Source organism: Artemia franciscana, chromosome 10, assembly GCF_032884065.1.
Source record: "Artemia franciscana chromosome 10, ASM3288406v1, whole genome shotgun sequence".
In the NCBI taxonomy this organism is placed as follows: Eukaryota; Metazoa; Arthropoda; class Branchiopoda; order Anostraca; family Artemiidae; genus Artemia; species Artemia franciscana.
In genome coordinates this window covers 39,591,119-39,611,409 of record NC_088872.1, presented here as the reverse complement: position 1 = coordinate 39,611,409, position 20,291 = coordinate 39,591,119, and the positions used below count along the sequence as shown (strand labels likewise).

The 20,291-nt window shown below is 36.0% G+C and overlaps 1 protein-coding gene across 3 annotated transcripts in view; it reads left to right on the top strand.

Moving 5' to 3' along the window:
• Nucleotides 1-1,912: 1,912 nt before the first annotated feature.
• Nucleotides 1,913-20,291, top strand: part of LOC136032179 (sodium-dependent phosphate transporter 2-like) — a 72,424-nt gene continuing 54,045 nt past the window's right edge. For 2 of the 3 annotated variants that reach the window (XM_065712371.1, XM_065712370.1), the window contains exons 1-4: nt 7,419-7,552; nt 11,448-11,530; nt 14,329-14,957; nt 16,786-16,884. In XM_065712371.1, coding sequence (XP_065568443.1) covers nt 14,765-14,957; nt 16,786-16,884 — 292 coding nt within the window. In that variant the 5' untranslated portion in view covers nt 7,419-7,552; nt 11,448-11,530; nt 14,329-14,764. Of the gene's footprint in view, nt 1,992-7,418; nt 7,553-11,447; nt 11,531-14,328; nt 14,958-16,785; nt 16,885-20,291 lie in introns of those variants that run through there. The other variant, XM_065712372.1, reaches the window with a different exon arrangement.

The window sequence follows — 20,291 nt, the reverse complement described above, 5'->3', positions numbered from 1 at the left end:
CAAAAATGTGGAATTTTGTATTTTTTGCCAGAAGGCAGATCAAGATGCGTGTTTATTTGTTTTTTTGTTTTTTTGTTTGTTTTTTTCTTTTTCCCAGGGGTGATCGTATCGACCCAGTTGTCCTAGAATGTTTCAAGAGGGCTCATTCTAACGGAAATGAAAAGTTCTAGTGCCCTTTTTAAGTGACCAAAAAAATTGGAGGGCACCTAGGCCCCCTCCCACGCTAATTATTTTACCAAAGCCAACGGATCAAAATTCTGAGACAGCCATTTTATTCAGCGTAGTCGAAAAACCTTATAACTATGTTTTTAGGGACGACTTACTCCCCCACAGTCCCCATGGGAGGGGCAACAAGTTACAAACTTTGACCAATGCTTACATATAGTAATGGTTATTGGGAAGTGTACAGGCGTTTTCAGGAGGATTGTTTTGGTTGGGGGAGGGGTTGAGAAGAGGGGGATATGCTGGGGGAACTTTCCATCGATAATTTGTCATGGGGGATGAAAATCTCCATGAAGGGAGCGCAGAATTTACTAGCATTATTTAAAAACACAATGAAAAAATAAATATGAAAAAGTACTTTCAGCTGGAAGTAAGGAACAGCATTAAAACTTAAAACAAACAGAAATTATTACCCATTTGAGGGGCTCACCTCCTCCTAATACCTCGCTCTTTACGTTAAAGTATTTTTAGTAATTTCAACTATTTATTCTACGGCTTTTGTGATTCTGGGGTCATTCTTAATGAATTGGGACAAAATTTAAGCTTTAGTGTAAAGAGCGAGGATCTGACAAGGGGGCGAACCCCCTCATATATGTAATAAAAATATGAGAATACAAAAGTTCTTTACGTAAGCTAATTTATAAGTTACGTAAATCTCTTACTAATAAAAATATTCGTAAAAAATTAAAAGTTGTAGTTGCCTTTTTAATTAACCAAAAAATCGGAGGGCAACTAGGCTTCCTCATTCGATCAAAATCATTCGATCAAAATTATGAGAAAGCCATTTAGCCAAAAAAAAATTGCAAATTTCGTTATAATTATTCCTCTGCGGAGAGCCAAAATCAAAACATGCATCGATTCAAAAACGTTCAGAAATTAAATAAAAAAAAACAAGTTTTTTTAACTGAAAGTAAGGAGCGACATTAAAACTTAAAACGAACAGAAATTACTTCGTATATGAAAGAGGCTGCTTCCTCATCAACGCCCCGCTCTTTACGCTAAAGTTTTTTACTGTTTTAAAAAGAAGAATTGATAGACAGAGTCAAACTTTAGCGTAAAGAGCGGGGTGCTGATGAGGAAGCAGCCTCTTTCATATACGAAGTAATTTCTGTTCGTTTTAAGTTTTAATGTCGCTCCTTACTTTCAGTTAAAAAAACTTGTTTTTTTTATTTAATTGTAGATAGGAGCTTGAAACTTCTACAGCAGGATTCTCTGATACGCGGAATCTGATGGTGTGATTTTCGTTAGATTCTATGACTTTTAGGGGGTGTTTCCCCCTATTTTCTAAAATAATTCAAATTTTCTCAGGCTCGTAACTTTTGATGGGTAAGACTAAACTTGATGAAAAAATTATAGAAAGTTTGCAGTTTATGGGGTGCAGTACAGTGATGTTTTGAATAGTTGAGTGGTAGGTATCCTGTGCTGCTCTTTTGCCCTCGGGTGCTCGGGTGCACAACTACCAAGAGCAGTTGTGGTTGCATAGGAAATTACCTTCAAAAATTTCATTAAAGATTTTTATTCTCATATTTAAGACCCTATCCTTAATTTTTCTGGGAAAAATAAACAAACAACTAATAAACAAGGACGTAAAAGTGTTTACAAGTCATTAGTCCATATACAATTACGTATTTAAGTAATTAAGTAATAACTACGTTATCAAGTAAAATTACTGATTAAACCATACGTATATAAACATCCATGTAGGTCAGCAATCTGAGGTAGTAAACAATGACATTTACAAGTATCCCAGTGGATATAAAGACTAAGAGGTATTTGCTGTCATTCGTTTCCAAACTTAAATGGTGTGCTTACCAACTCTTGCCGATTTTTTGCGAGGCTTGGTTTTGTTAAAGAGTGCAAAATTTAATCTAAAGGCATTGAGGTGCATCGAATTAAAATCAAGTATTTGTGGGCATCAAGACATTGCTAATTGTAGAAAAGTGAGAGTGAGTCCAAGTGAGTGAGAGGCAAATCTGGCATAACCTTTTTTTAGGATTGCATAAAACGATGTCAGTTCATTTGTATGTTTAATGTGTGTGTTCCGTCTGGGAGTTCTCGGTATGCTATTTTTCTGCAGGCCCTTGATTTTAAAGTTTCAGCCTATAACAATTTTAAGAAGTCGAGAGCAGAGGCTCAGTAATATCCATCTCTCGAAGTTCAAATTTTCCTACTTTTAAGAAAGCTTGAGTCATTCGCAAAGAAAAATTTTAATTAAAATCATGATTCTGACTTAGTTAACGGATTGGTCTGAAATTAATGAATTCGATGATACAAGTACTCTGTCCTTACGGTACAATTGCTCCCAAAATAAACTTTTATAACTGAGACTAATCGAAACAATAGTTATCACTAGAACCAGCTACAAATGACAATTTTTCCTCACTACACATTTTTTTTAACGGGTTTTTAAGTTTTAAGCTGCTGTGGGCTATGGCTTGTTCTTTATTAGGCTGCAGCCGTTGCTGCAACCATGATATATAGATGTAGCCTTGTCGCAATATTGCATGTTTCACAGGGAACATAAAACATAAGGGTAGAATTTTTGTAGTCACCTCATGACAAAAAATTGAGTGAGCTCGTGTCTCCTGAGCAAAGGCTCTAGTTCTATCCTGCCTGTCAATAGGAAGGTTTAGAATTTCTCTGTCATGGATGACAATTTGGCCCCGATATAGTAGTAACGGACTCGCCTACAGAACAGGAGGATCAAATTCAAGCTACTGTTAGGTAACGAGTAAGCTCTGTCGTTAGTGTAGCGGTAAAGTATTGATTTTTTTATACTTGTGGCAGCGCAGTGGATCGATCTCTGCTTGGAAACATGGAACTTGGGGTTCTATCATTGCTGTCGCAAGGTTGGGCAACAGACATGCTAAGCGTCCTTGTAAAAATACCCAGCAACTGAAACGTCTATAATTGTCAACATCTTATACTCTATCAATGGCTTTGAGGGATTTTTATTCTTTATCCTTGCAATTGGAATCAGATGCCGTGAGTAAACAGCCTACTCTCTCATTCCAAAAAACTCTCGATTTTGTAACGTTGTTCAAAAGTTCCTTTATGTTTCACGCTCCCCTACCCCAGGGTAAATTATAGCACATACCGAGTTTGAACGTCAAGTGTGTTTGGGATATTTCAGATTTTTCCAGTGTAATGTTTGCAGGGATTTAGGCTGCTCAAGGGGACCTGGGGCTTGGCCCCACTGAAATATTGAATTTCTGGGCACTTTGTATTCAAATTATAAAATAATTTTTTCCTTAATCTTCGCCCTTCCCCTACCACATACATGGTAAAAAAAAATTCCATGCGCGTCTGAATGTTTAACATGGTTTTTCCTAAGTCAACTCAACTTTTAGGCTTTTTCTAAACAAAACTTTACTAAATCAATGTGACAGGTCACAGCATTAGCTATTGGGATAGAGATCAAGGAACTGCACTAAATATTTCCGTGGCTTTTTATTAGTAAACCTGTCAAGTTTTCTCGGAACTTTTGACATGAGGTCCCTTTCGATCTCCCATTGTCTATTGCTAGCAAAGACAAGCGAAAAAAAAATGAAACACGGAAAATATGACATAAATTTAAACATTAAAAGATGTAAAACTTGCTCTGGTACTCTTGAGGCTTGGGCCCTGAGGAGTTTACCCCACCATTCGCGACAGTCCTGTTTGTATTTTTGGACTTGGTCAAACAGTTTTTTTTTTCTATAAACCTTGAGATGGTTATGCCGAATTTCCTTTGTTAAAAGCAAGAATATACAATGTTATTTACAAGTGAAGCATTCTTGTTGCAGCATATTCTTCCTTTATTTACTCGATTTACTTCAGAAATGAAATAGACCTCAAAAACTTCCAGACACCTTATTTTTAATCACTAAATTAAGTTCATGCTAGGCATGTATTTGAAGGCTTTGGAAACCTTCTGAATAATGTTAATAGGAAATGAGAGTTTTTCTAATGAAAGTAAAGAGGGTAATTGAAACATTAAACGAACAAAAATTACTGCTCCTCAGCCTATGCAACACATATTTATACAACTACTGCAAATAAACAGACAAATAATCTTCCCAAAACACAACCTTTTTTTTTTACCCATCAAGACATTTTCGTGAATATAAACATTTGGGTTTTTTTATCCACATCAGCATTTGTCCCCGTTTAAATACGATATTGGTATTTATTTCTTTTACATTTGATCTGCAATACACTAAAGAAGAACAGAATACTACCTTGAAAATTTTCTTTAATATCTTGTGCCTCTGGGTCAAAGGTTTGCCGGCTACATCTATCCCCTAAGCCATAACCGATCTAACAACAATGCACTTTTACGTACATATCTTTCGCCGGAACTTAAGTCTTCACTGTTGTATGTGTGCCTACCCTCCCCGATTCAAAATAAATCACGTCCTAATTTCTCGCAGCAAGCATTTACGTTTAATTTCAAACTAGTAAAGACGGTGCTGGTTAATTATTCGGGTACTTATGTCTTATAGCCATCAAACTCAAGATGTGAAGTTAGGTTAATCCTAATGAAATATACCTAAATACGATGAAAATATGATACTTTAGTAACAAAATTATGGAAACTACAACAGAGAATTATGGAAATCAGGCCACCCAGAACATGGTGGTTTCTAACCTAACCTAACCAAAATACTAACTCTAACCTAACCAAAATACCAAAATACTAACCTAACCAAAATCATAATTTAATTATAATATACCTACATTTTTGTTTATCTCTCTCATGCTAAGCTGATTATCACCGAGTACATACTGAAATATGGAAATAAATCGGTTCTAACTCAGACCAAGAACATGAGTGTGGTGGCTATAAGACATAAGTGCCATTATTTAAACACACTCAAGAATTTTCCCCTGAATTATCTGACAAAAACCAGTTTGCCACTCTGCATCGGTGTTGATTTGCATATTTTGTGTGAGAAATACTACGATATAGGTATATTTTAATGAAATATTTAATACATAGAAATGGTTAGGGGTTATAATTTTATTTAATATGTTCTAGGCGGGCTGCTTTCCATAATTTTCTGCTGTAGTTCTCATGATTTTGTTAATAAATTATTATATTTTCATAATATTTTGGTATATTTCATTAGGATTAACCGAAATTCACTTCTTGGGTGTGTTCTGAATAATTAATGAGTACCGTAACGAAATATGCCTTTATTTATCTCAGATTGTAGAAAGATAAGGGGCGGGGCCCTAAGAAAATCTTTAAAATCATCTATAAAATTAATTTTTGACTGATGGTCGAACCCCTTTCCCTGGGAGCAATTCCAAGCTTATCCCGTGGCGTTTAAATATTGTTGTCAAACAGTTTGTGATAACGAACTGTAGTAAGGAGCGACCCGGCTCAATAGTAAACGAAACTCTAAAAAACGGAACTTTGATGCTAAAAGATACATAAAAAAAGAATCGAATTTTCATGCTGATTCTAAATATATAAGTTTCATCAAATTTAAACTTTGTCATCAAAAGTTACGAGCCTGAGAAAATTTGCCTTATTTTGGAAAATAGGGGGAAACTAGGGGAAAAATAGGGGGAATCATAACGAAAATCACACCATCGCATTCGGTGTATCAGAGAACCCTATAGCAAAAATTTCAAGCTCCTATCTACAAAAATGTGGAATTTCGTATTTTTTGCCAGAAGACAGATCACGGGTGCGTGTTTATTGTTTATTGTTGTTTTTTTTTCCCAGGGGTCATCGTATCGACCAAGTGGTCCTAGAATCTCACAAGAGGGCTCATTCTAACGGAAATGAAAAGTTCTAGTGCCCTTTTTAAGTAACCAAAAAAATTGGAGGGCACCTAGGCCCCCTCCCACGCTCATTTTTTCCCAAAGTCAACGGATCAAAATTTTGAGATAGCCATTTTGCTCCGCATAGTCGAAAACCATAATAACTATGTCTTTGGAATGACTCACTCCCCCACAGTCCCTGGGGGAGGGGCTGCAAGTTACAAACTTTGTCCAGTGTTTACATACAGTAATGGTTATTGGGAAGTGTACAGACGTTTTCAGGGGAATTTTTTTTGGTTTGGGGGTGGGGTTGAGGGGAGGCAGCTATGTGGGAGGATCTTCCCTTGGAAGAATATGTCATGGGGGAAGAGAAATACAATGAAAAGGGCGCAGGATTTTCTAACATTACTAATAAAAAAACAATGAAAAAATAAACATGAAAAAGTTTTTTCAACTGAAAGTAAGGAGTAGCATTGAAACTTAAAACGAACAGAGATTATTACGCATATGAGGGGTTCTAAAAATACTTTAGCATAAAGAGCGAGGTATTTAGGAGGAGATAAATACCTTGCTCTTTATGCTAAAGTATTTTTAGTAATTTCAACTATTTATTCTACGGCCTTTCTGATTCAGGGGTAATTCTTAAGGAATTGGGACACAACTTGAGATTTATTGTAAAGAGCAAGGTATTAACGAGGGGACAAACCCCCTCATATACATAATAAAAAATATAAGAATATAAAAGTTTGTTACGTAAGTTAATTCTTAAGGTACGTATATTTTTTACGAATAAAAACGTTCGTTAAAAATTTAAAGTTCTAGTTGCCTTTTTAAGTAACCGAAAAATTGGAGCACAACTAGGCCTCCTTCCTCACCCCTTATTTCTCAAAATCGTCTGATCAAAACCAAGAGAAAGCCATTTAGCCAAAAAAAGAATTAATATGCAAATTTCATTTTAATAATTTATGTGCGGAGAGCCAAAATCAAAAATGTATTAATTCAAAAACATTCAGAAATTAAATAAAAAAAACTAGTTTTTTAAACTGAAAGTAAGGGGCCATATTAAAACTTAAAACGAACAGAAATTACTCCGTATATGAAATGGGTTGTCCCCTCCGCAATCCCTCGCTCTTTACGCTAAAGTTTGACTCTTTGCCACAATCCTACTTTTTAAAACAATTAAAAACTTTAGCGTAAAGAGCGAGGGATTGCGGAGGGGACAACCCATTTCATATACGGAGTATTTTCTGTTCGTTTTAATATCGCTCCTTACTTTCAGTTTAAAAAACTAGTTTTTTTTTATTTAATTGTATAAAAAAGAATAAAAAATATGATCCACTTGTAAAGGAATAGTTAGGATGAAAACTAGTTTTTCCAGACTGGCTGATTTCCAGTTACCGCCTGAAGAGAACATCTGCATTTGACAAGCATGCGCAACACACAAAAAACATCCTCGTGTTTCCAAAACCGATTGCCGGTTTGACTGATTTCATTCGTGAGTTGGTTTCAACAGCGGAAGTAGTGATTGTTATTTTATCGTTCTTTAAGTCCAGAGATTGTTTTACTGTTCGAGCAGGTAGGTAGGCTAGTATTTTGTGAATGGTGGGGTTAAGGCTGGCACGCAGTCAGGGGGGAGGGGGTTCCACCCCCTTGCAAAATCTCCTGATTTTTATTATTTTCTAATACTTAACACAGAATAAGGGATTTGCCCCCCCCCCCCCCGAAACAAATTAATGCGTTGGTGCCTGGTTTTAGGTTACTTATATTTTACTGTTCGAGCAAGTATTTTAGGGTAGTATTTTGTGAATAGTGGGGTTAAGGCTGGCACGTAGTCAGGGGTGGGGGTTCGCCCTCTCCCGAAATTCCCAATTTTTTTAATTTTCTGATACTTCCCACAGAATAAGGGATTTGCCCCCCCCCCCTCCGAAACAAATTAATGCGGACATGTCTGGTTTTAATTACTTATAGGATAGAAATGGTAAAAATTTAGTGGTTGGCCAATTCTGAAAGAAACATGATAAACAGCCTAGTTTCTTTATATTCCTTATTTTATACTGTTTCCAGATATAAAAAAGAAAACACTAGCCTTACAATGTGAGGCATTTGCCTAGAGAACTAGCTGGAGAGAAGGAAACATGTTAAGAAAATAATCCTTGCTTCAAAATATTCAGAATAATCAAAGTTGACACATCTTGCATGCACCCTCGCTATACTTTATTCTCCACCCATAATATGCAAAGATCATAGCCCAATATGTATTTTCAATGCATTCTGCGAGTTTTGGTTACTATTGACCCGATTCGCTCCTTACTTACGGTTTGTTACCAAGAACTGTTTGATTTTGATTAGTTCAAACAGAACATTCTGGAAAATGAAGGGTAAAGACATAGAAGAACGGTTATTTCGCAAACTTGTTGAGCTAGACGGGGGAATTGACTGAGGCGTTGGAACATCAGGAATTGAATCTACAGCCCAAATTTAGTCCCGGCCGGGAAGTAGTTTTCAAGCTACTGCCCCCACCTCAGCCTCTATTTGACGCACTAGCAGAAGCCTAGTTCCTGGCTTAATTTACGTTAAAACGCTGAAGTAACATCGAATTATCACAACTGCTTTTTCTAATCCTTATTTTTATTAGTTTTGCGATTCAAAATCAACTTAAAACCATTTGCTTCCGTTTTAAACAGTTCGTGGAAGTTTCATCAAGTTTAGTCTTACATATCAGAAGCTGCGAGCCTGAGAAAATTTTTCTTATGTTAGAAAATAGGGGGAAACAACCCCTAAAAGTCATAGAACCTTAACGAAAATCACACCATCATATTCAGCGTATCAGAGAACCCTATTGTAGAAGCTCTTTTCTACAAAAATGTGGAATTTTGTATTTTTTGCCAGAAGGCAGATCACGATGCGTGTTTATTTTTTTTTTTTCCCCAGGGATGATCGTATCGACCCAGTGGTCCTAGAATCTTGCAAGAGGGCTCATTCTAACGGAAATAAAAAGTTCTAGTGCCCTTTTTAAGTGACCAAAAAAATTGGAGGGCACCTAGACCCCCTCCCACGCTAATTATTTTCCCAAAGTCACTGGATCAAAATTATGAGATAGCCATTTTATTCAGCGCAGTCGAAAAACCTTATAACTATGTCTTTGGGGACGACTTACTCCCTTACAGTCCCCGTGGGAGGGGCTACAAGTTACAAACTTTGACCAGTGCTTACATATAGTAATGGTTATTTGGAAGTGTACAGACGTTTTCAGGAGAATTTTTTGGTTGGGGGGGGGGTTGAGAAGAGGGGGGTATGTTGGGGGAACTTTCCTTGGAGGAATTTATCACGGGGGAAGAAAATTTTCATGAAGGGTTCGCAGGATTTTCTAGCATTATTAAAAAAAAAAACAATGAAAAAATAAATATGGAAAAGTTTTTTTTTTTAACTGAAAGTAAGGAACAGAATTAAAACGAACAGAAATTATTACGCATATGATAGGCTCACCTCCTCCTAATACCTCCCTCTTAACGCTAAACTATTTTTAGTAATTTTAACTATTTATTACGGCTTTTGTGATTCAGGGGTCCTTCTTAAGAAATTGGGACAAAATTTTAGCTTTAGTGTAAAGAGCGAAGTACTGACGAGGGGGTGAACCCCCTCATATAAGTAATAAAAACATGAGAATACAGAAGTTCGTTACGTAAGCTAATTTATAAGTTACGTATATCTTTTACTAATAAAAACATTCGTTTTAGATGCCTTTCTAAGTAACCAAAAAATCGGAGGGCAACCAGGCCTCCTCCCCCGCTCCTTTTTTTAACAAAATCGTTCGATGAAAAGTATGAAAAAGCCATTTAGCCAAAAAAATATGCAAATTTCGTTTTAATTACTCATCTGCGGAGAGCCAAAATCAAAACATGGATTGATTCAAAAACGTTCAGAAATTAAATAAAAAAAAAGTTTTTTTAACGGAAAGTAAGGAGCGACATTAAAACTTAAAACGAACAGAAATTTCTTCGGCTGCTTCCTTATCAATGCCCCGCTCTTTACGCAAAATTTTTTTACTGTTTTTAAAAGTAGTGTTAAGAGAAAGAGCAAACTTTAGCGTAAAGAGCGGGGCGTTGATAAGGAAGCAGCCCTTTTCATATACGAAGTAATTTCTTTTCGTTTTAATGTCGCCCCTTACTTTCCTTTAAAAATACACTTGTTTTTTTATTTAATCATTAACTAGGATTGCATCACATCTGACCCACCAGAGAAAACAACGATGTTGAACGACATATGAGAAATGAGATTGCTTAACAAATGTTGCATGTGACGAGGCTCTTGCCAACTGAAGCTCTGAACAAATTTGTTAAATAAAGCAGATAGTTTATTTTAGATTAAACCTCAAATCAACTCGATTTTTCAAGGTCAGCTTATTATGAATAATTGTTGTGATAATTAAATATTATTTTCTTTAAACTCTTCCAGAAAATATATAAATTCTATCCAATCTTCAGCCCAATGTTAGTCTGAATGACCTCGTCCTAGAAATTTGTTTGAAATATAGTGGCAGTCTACCCTCAACTCCACGCACTAGGCGTCAGCTGGAGGATCTTTACTCTTTTTTTATCTCAGAAAAAATCCTCAAATAATTTTCAAATGGGAACCTGCGTGATTTCTTAATATGCGATAATATCATACCTGATCCGTCCTCTACATCCACAAGGGCGGTCAGATGGATTTTCGGAAAACAGTACGAGGATATTCATAAATATGAATACTTGGGCCATAATTATTACAAAACCAGTCTCGCCCTTCCCCTCACCCTTCCCGCGGGATCGGTGGCGCACTCAGAAAATAATTATGAGGGGGGGGGGCTGACTGGGGCTTCGGTGGCCAACCAACGGGAAATCTTGAACATTCCTTAAAAAATTATAGTTTAAGACATTATTTTAAGTTAATTTTAGTACTTTGAATGCAAGTTTTGAGTAAGGACTAGGGAATGAATGATATAACCGAGCAGATTAATGACCATTTAAAAACAGAATGTCATTTTTTCCTGAGGGAGTGGGATACAGCCCCCCACCCTCCCCCGTGGTTTTGGGCCTGCATCGGACAATCCTCCCAAACCCATAGAGTGTTCGTGTATTGTGGCTTCTTTATTAATAAGATAAAAATAATAAAAACATGGCAAGTTTATATTTGATCGGGGGAGGGGATATTAAAACCTCTATAACAACTTACCGTTACCTAGGGCTAGGCATGTGTACAATGTGGCCATTGGACATGCTCCCTTCCCTCCAAGTCACGAGATTTTCACGATTAGCCCAATAATTCTTATATTTTCCATCTAACTCGACTGATTTTGGCACTTTATTGCAAGTTCTAACCCTGGCCCTCGAAATATTATCCTTTCTATACGAAATCGTGCTCAATTATTTGTATATACTGGGAATAAAGGTTTATAAGATTTCACTGTCATCAAATGATCCTTTCTTTTTCAGGATTTTCTTGTTATCCAATAATTCCTATTGATCCATCGCTTTGATTCATCGAGAAGAAGCCAGAAGAAGTTTGACAATAATAGGTAAGTCGGTCTATCCAAAATCTTAAGAACGACATCTTTTCTGGTTTGGGTGGACCGTTTTTTCATAACAAGTTGCTACAGAGCTGTAAAAAATATTTGAGGTCGAGTGTGAAGAAAATGCAGCAAAGGCTGTTGCATGAACAAAGAATACGAATCTTTAACTGACGACTGATCATGAATATTGTATTTGCTCATCTATTGAAAGGAGTGCGCCCCTCCCTCCGTCAATAATGACGCCTTTGGTTTTGCTATTAGAATTATAATCGAAGAATAAATGGGGTATTTTTTTCAACTCAAAAGAAGTGTACGCTGGTATTTTTTTCAACTCAAAAGAAGTGTACGCTGGACAGTTTTGACTATTTGTTCAACAATTGCTCTGTGCCAATAAAAAATGACGAAACAGAAAGAATTAAAGTAGCTTAAAGTAAAATACAGAATATTCAACTGTTTGCTTAGGTGCCTGATCTGGCTTCAAAGCCCTACGTCCTCTCTTGAGTGCTATCCCGTGCGAGTGGAGTTTTCCTGGAATCACTTATACATCGTTTGTCTCAGCGGCATACACGGGAGGAATATACGGCATAATTTTATGATATTCTAATAAGTTCAGCAGAATTTTTAGTCGTGGGCATCTATTTAATTCAGAGAAGAAGGATGGACGTCGATGAAGTAGAAACTCCATGAGCAAATTCTATGAAGGTTCCTAGTTTTACGAGGTCACTTTAAGTATGTATATCGGTATAAAGGATTTTAACCTCAATACAAGATTTTAAGGTTAATCGTGGACTGCTTCTTATGCAAAATGAGGAAAACCGATAATTGTGAACATAGAAATTGTGGTAACAGTGACAATCGTAAGATTTAACAGTTTAACATTTATTCTTTTTTAGTCTCGTTTTCAGTTTGTGAGCTTTTTCTTAATCTCAGTAGCGCTACGAGGGTTTATCGAGGGATGGATTGCCTTTTTCCCATTAGAGAAAAAAAAAATGCTCTTCCGTCTTTAATGGTGTTCACGTTTCAAAGATTTATATAACAAAAGGTCTGGTTTGAAGTTTGTAGTACAAGTTTTCTTTGCTAGTACAATGTCTCTTTGTCTATTTGGTACTTAGCCTGAAATACTGACATTTACTGTTGTATAGTTTAGGAACATAATATTCACTAATTCTATATTCCAGCAATGGCACCTAGATTGATAACGGTTGGTAACACCTAACAGCAGGGTACTTTTCATGCACCCCACAAAAAGTGAAATATTCACATATTTCTTAGCTGAACAGTTTCTGATTTAAAATGTACCTACCTGATTTGCTCAATTTTAAATCCGGTTAGGTTTCAGCTTCCCCTGTATTTGGATTTAGATATGACGAATTGGGTGTTTTAACGCCACCGCAGTTTTCAGCCACCCAGGAAATCTTACATCATCAAGAAGATTAGTTGGGTCAGAATAGACAGGTTAGGTTAGATTAGTCTATGTTTTTGTCTATATCTGTGTTTATGTCTATACCTGCTCTTATGTCTATATATATATATATAATATATATATATATATATATATATATATATATATATATATATATATATATATATATATATATATATATATATATATATATATATATATATATATATATATATATATATATATATATATATATATATATATATATATATATATATATATATATATATATATATATATATATACTATTCTGACCTACCTGAATTGAAAGGTGGCGGAAAACCGCGGTGGCGTTAAAACACTGCTACCGATATGACAACTAGCTAAATACTCGCTGGATTTCAAATATAAAACTTATTGCCGCTCTTTGATAGTCAGAAATGAAGTCAGCTGTAGACTATTGGCACATTATTACTTCAAAGATACGTGCACGTTTGGGGGAAGGGGCCTCTGGTTTGTCTCCCTAATTTTACTGAAGTCTCAAATTTTTATATTACAATCCTAAAATAGCCAACAGTAGCCATAGTGATGATTGCTTAATCCTATATGCCCGATAAAATGTTATCGTTCGCAATATTGCGAAAGATTACTTAACAAATAATGCTCTATATATTCTGGCTACTAATGCTTCGAAAGAATTCTGGCATGTTGGTAGTGTAAGAAGTTGAGAGCACTACAGTCTCGGATGGTATTTGAAGGAATGATATAAGGATAATCATTACCCCTCTATGTTTGGAAATTTTTGATATATTTTGATTTTTTTATTTTAAGCAGAATCACTTGTTTTGTTAACATTTTATTTGAATCAAGGGTCGAAGTATTCATTACTACCATATTTTCGCTTGGAAATCTTGTGACAGGTATGTACGCTGAGGTTTCGGGAGAGGCAAAATAATAAAAAAGCAGAATAATAGGAAATTATGAATACTCTTCTCGAGTTTTGAAACGGGGAGAGTGGGGTGTAGTCCAGGGACCTCCTGAAGCTTAAATCCAGAATAAAAATCTAAAGTTTATATTAATTCAAGGTAGTATCCACCATAAAATGATGTATGGGTGATGGTTTTAAAATTGTACATTGATAGAAAGATGGTAGTTTTAGTCACGTATTGTAGCTTACTGCAAAAAGGTCCTGTGACATGGAATAACTGCGTACAAAAGATACTTGAATATTACACGTTTGCCTAAATATGTCGGTTCTTTTAGCTATATTTATGAATGCCTTTGTATTCCATTTAGCTGATTTGTTTTTGCCAAGAACGCCCTTCAAGCCTCTGTTCTGATCTTTTGATGTTATTACATGAGTCCACTTTAAGTTCAGTTTAACTAATAACATTTTTTTCAGGTTTTGTCTGGTGGATGACCATTTTTTACACATTTTCGAACATCTCTGTAACTGCAGTGGGCTTTATACCTGAAGAACTAACCACATCTAAACTGTCGCTAAACTTGTGTGCCGTTTTCGATAATGCTATTTTTGTTCCCATTGGCGGCCACTGAATGTCCGCCTAAATTAGAAATTTCAAAAGAGACAGTCACTATCCCAACTCTCTCAACCCTCTTACCAAATATCAGACATAGTGAACTTAGTGATACATAGGGAAAGACTTTGAAGTTATTTTTTTAATTTGCTCAAATTGGCCAAAACACCGAGTGGACTTGTACATATTATTGCTTCGTTGCTGGGAGCTGAATATTTTTATTAAGCCTGTTAAAAGAAGTGCGTTTTAGCAACTAGACAAAGAAGGATATTTTTGCAGCCTTATTTTTCGAAGAGAAAGATGGAGCCATTTTCCCCTGATGTTCTTTGGATTGTGATCCTTGGTTTTGTCCTTTCCTTCATTTTAGCGTTCGGCATTGGTGCCAATGATGTTGCCAATAGTTTTGGAACGTCTGTTGGAAGCAAGGTCTTGACAATCAGACAAGCTTGTATTTTGGCAACTATTTTTGAAGTTGCTGGTGCTGTTTTGATCGGTAAGTTTATTCTTGATTGTCTTTTAAAATTACTCCAAAAAATAACGTTTGTTGGTTCAATTCGTTCTATGACTAGCCGAAAATGCATGCTTTACGGGCTTGTTTTGATTCCTTTTACCCTTGATTCCATAGTTCTGGTGTATTTGATTCAGCGTGATTCTATCATATTTGTGACAAATACCGATAGGGATACCTGCATTTTCATGGTTTGATATATAAAGCGGAAAAAATATACATCGAAAGACCAACTAAAGGTACGAATTACCTATGGACCAGAAAAGTATTCGGTACTTACGTGTTATAGCGACCACACCAAGGAAGTGACGTTAGATTAATCCTAATGAAATATACCAAAATATGAATAAAATATAATACTTCAGTAACAAAATTATGGAAACTATAAAAGAAAATTATGGTATGCAGGCCGCCCAGAATGCATTGTTTTAAATATCTAGCCTGAACTATCCTAACCCAACCACCTATATATATTAAATATTCAATTAAAATATACCCGCATAGTAGTTTTTCTCGCTCAGGCTATGTTGATTATCTTCAAGTGGACACAGAAAACCAGCTTCATTACAGATCAAGAACAAAGCGTGGTCGCTATAACACATAAGTACCCATCCAATATTCATTTTCTGCGATCAATGTTGAAAACCGCTGGATGATTCTGCAAGATTTGAGCAGCTTCAACATGAATCACAAATCCATTGCTCTCACGAGGAATTTAGGAATTTAAATTACGTCCCATATTCTTTATCATGATAAACTGTATTTATGTTTTCTTTGAAATGCATATAACATAAATGTGCGTAGGTGTACATAGGATCAATCCTAGGGGGAGGAGAGGAAGGAGATCAAATGAATTCCCATTGGGGAAATAAATGAAGAATATGCATTGTTTATAATTTTTGTGGGACAATTTTTTTATTTGTTAAGCAGTAATTTTTTCGGTAGGGAGACTGGGGCTACCCCCATCTCTCTTTTGTGGGTATGTAAAATGTATACATGTTATTAACATACCTGTGACTTTTGTATTTGTACACAGTAAATTCCTGGAAATTTCCGGAATTGGAGATTTCTGCATGACTTAGGTTCAATCAAGATGCTGTATGCCTACCTTATTACTAAAAGTTTAGTTGGGAGATACTAGGTATTTTCGGGTTACGTAATTGTTTAGGGACGAATGCACCACCACGTGGCTATGTACCCTCAGAAACTCTGAGGCTTCATACAGATCTTTTCAATAATTTGAATTGAACAGCTATCTCATATTTTTTTGCTTGACAGCTTTTTGGCACTTTTCGGGCTAAAGTAGTGATTTCACAGCACAAAATGGGAGAAATGACGCTTTGCTGTGACGCGATCTCTTTTGTCACTCGAAAAGGACACGGTCTCCGTGTCATTTTCAAAGAACTGGTTTCCTTCACCGAGGCTTCTCCCAGTATTGTAAGATTACCTCTTAAAGAGGATCTGTTTTTATTTTTGTGGAATGAGGACGGAATATCCATACATAGGTTTTCAGGCATGACGTTGGAATTGGCGGTGTAATTTTCATCCAGACTGTTCTCAATTTAGGCCCCTTTCCAAAATTACGCAGCTTTTCTAACGCTAATAACATTCGATTGGTAACTATAGCCTAAGCTTGAAAAATTTCTGTATTTGGAATCAACATAAAATAAAAGTATTTTTCTTACGTTTCAATATAAATTTTGTAGTGCTTCAGTTACTATTCAGGACTATGAACTGTTTGGTTTGGTTGACTAAAAAAAGATCTTGGTTCTAAAAAAAAAAAACTATTTTGATGGTCAATTTTCTTTAACAGGTTACAAAGTATCAGACACAATGAGAAAAGGAATTTTAGATGTTAATGTATACAATAATTCAGAAGCTGAGCTCATGTTTGGAAGTTTGTCTACACTAGGTACGTAGATGGTAAATTAATGCTTTTGACTCTTTTAACTGAAACTTAATGACTAGGTATTAAGGTAAAGATCCTTAACAAATTTATATCTATTTCTATAAATTTACTTGAAGTTTCCTTTACGCTATGTCACCCTTGAAAGCAGTTAAAACGTTTCCACAAAAACCATAGGTGTCTAGACGTATTAAATGGTTTAAAATCATCCCATTTTTTCTTTTATGAATACTCCTTCAAGGCTTTCCCAATATTTTTCAACAACTCAGGGAGATCATGCTTTCTTCGTTTCCGCCTTAGATGCCATCCTCACTTTAGACGGGTCTTTTTATTTTCATAATGGAAGAATTTCAACGTGTACGATTGTACGATCTTGAAAATTCAATTTAAAATAATTGATGTTTTTGTTTGTCTGGAAGTTCTAACTAATGACAACGTAATGTTAACCTAAAGGTATTTTTCAGGTTAAACTGGTATAAAATAAGTTCCTAATGATAAAACTTATTAACCTGAAAAAGAAACGTTACTTTTATTTTGTCTTTCAAATACAAATGGTATTGGTGTCAAACCAGCCCCAAAAACTTCTATTATAGCATGAATAACTCTAAACATTTGAAACTTGTACCTGAATTAATGAGTCTCAGAAAAAACATTTCTTAGACTTTGTCGAAGCTGATACCAATGAAGGATTGTTAGTGAAAAATGTTGCCTTAACTATACCTCGTGTGACAGGCTATGCAACCAGACCTGTTCCTTAACGAGCCTTAGCAACAAAAAATATTTCTGAATGTACCACACCTTTCCGTGTCCTAGCATGATGTTCAGTCCTCTTTCTAATAATGACTACTGTGCCAGAAATTTACCTACCCTTTGACGCAAAGCTTTGGTTGGTCACTTATCAGCTCAAGTGCCGAGGGGTCATCCACTTATGGTACGTGGTGTACATCTCGACCCGCCACTTATTTCGTCATACGGGATACACTTGTTCGGCGCTTTGCGCGCGGTACCAAGCACTCGATGTTTAAAAGTGGGCAACCAGACAATGACGAAAAGGTCTTGGGGTCTTGTAGAGTCAAAGGGTAAACATGAAGGGAATGTTCATTGACCTTCCTATTTGATAACATATCCTATACAGTATATAGTCATTAAATGTAATGACTAAATGTGCTCTTTACGCTAAAGTTTGACTCTTTGCCACAATTCTACTTTTCAAAACAATTAAAACCTTTAGCGTAAAGAGCGAGGGATTGCGGAGGGGACAACCCATTTCATATACGGAGTAATTTCTGTTCGTTTTAAGTTTTAATGTCGCTCCTTACTTTCAGCTAAAAAAATTAGTTTTTTTTTATTTAATTTCTGAACGTTTTTTCATGAAATAGAACGACCGTAGTCTCTGTTGCAGTTCAAAACGTCCTCCGCAAAATTAATTATGGTTCTACTCTCCTCACTCTTTCACCGAACCTCTCAAGGGACCTCCCACTTTCAAGAATCGTGCGAATCATGCGACGCGTGGTGAAAGTGTTCCACGTGCTATACAAAGAGGTGCTGTAGGGCGAGAATGTTTCACTTAGGGCGTCAGCTGTGCCACGCATGGTGGTACAAGTGGCACTCCTAGATAAACACCAGATGGTCGAGAACATGCTATCTCTTGTCCTGTCTGCAAATCTCTGAGCCTAATTTGGTTTTAACCAGGTGGGTGCAAAGATGTATTGAAATTGATTTTTTGTCTCACAACCATAATTAGAAGCTGTCTCTGGCGACCCCGCCCCACGATCCATGCCTCTATTTTCTGGCGGTCACGGATGAATTCGGCGCTTAGTCCCTTTGACAGGCTATGTTCTATGTATACTGGAATAAACACTTTGATCCTTGCCTCCCTGTGCCTCTAGCCTAGCCACATATATGTAGGGAGGCACTTGTTTCAGCCGGAAATGGGGGAGAGCTGAAGAGCTGGGTTGATCATATGAAAAGTAAAGAAAATTATAACAACCTTGTTAAATTTTTAGGGGGGATAGGAGAGGGGGTATGCATTCCTTTAACCCACCTATTTAACTGCTTGCCTTGTCTCTTGTACTTTGGAAGATGTGTCTGGTACAACCATTCCGCCTCAATACCAATGAACATGTGGTGTAGCAAAATGCTTATTACGCAGTCTCTTGGTCAAATCTTCAAAACTATTTTGACTGAATTTTTGTCCTTCCTTCATGCGCGATCCGTGCAAAGCTATTTTTTATGGGTAGTTCGAAGAAAAGGAATCCGTTGAAAGCGTTCTAGAACTATGTTATCTAGATGTAATGATGTCTAAAAACTTCTGAGGCCATGGGCTAATTCCCAAGTTATTTAAATTTGTCAACTCATAAATTTCGGAGTATAATTTGGTCTACAACACAAATCAGATGTTTGTTTCAGAAGAAAAGGGGCGTAGCTGACAAAGAAATTCACTAAATATTGCTTAGTAAATGCTCAGAATTTCCAAGGCGTGTTTCGTCACAAAAGGGGACTAAAGCTGAAATATGGTTTGACTCTTCTATGGTCCTTAGAGCTGCTTTGTATTGGCTTGTGACAGAGGTTATTGTCTAATTAATTAATTGTCTCTGCCAGTAATTAATTCTTTGATTTCTAAAGGCATTATAGTTAGCCTAGCCCAAAGTTTTTCCAAAGCAGACTGTTGATATTGAAAAATAATCAAATTTGCCCTAAGGAAAAGGGGCTGTTGTATTTTAATTTTAAAGAATCTAAACTGTAAATTGTAACTTAAAAATTTAAAACTTATCAGGTGATATCGTTATTTATTATTATTTAAAGTTGTGACTTACCCCTATCATAATAAATAATAAAAAAACAAAACAAGCAATCGTACTGTCAACTAATTTGGCTAAATCTTCTATTTGTTGATGTAGACCGTTTCTTGATTTATTCTGCGGTCATGTGACCTGGGCAGTTCTTTTTATTCTAGCCATTTTAAATCTGACATACCTAGCATCGAGATCCAAAGAATATATTGGCAAGATACCAGTTTTATTTCGAGTATCTCTTCCAACTTATGAGCCCCTGGATTAGAATATTAGAATTCAAAGTATGTCGCGTGGAGGAGAATTTGCGTCCTGAGTGATCTAAATTACATGGGAGGAGTATTGTAGAGTGGTCAACATTTGTTTAACTCCAGCTATTATCGGCCACCGGTCACGTTGATGAAGGCCACCATGTCTACAATGTATCATGATTTTTTTTATTTTCTCCTTTTTAAGGGACAGTTGTTTTATTTCCCAGTGAAGATAAAATGAATGAAAATTTTAATTATATTTTCAAGATTCATTGTGATGATTTCTTGGAAAACTTATTACTACTGCTTCAAAAAAAATCTTCAAATGTTCATCCAGTTTTTTCCTCAATTTATTTTCCAATCTAAAATC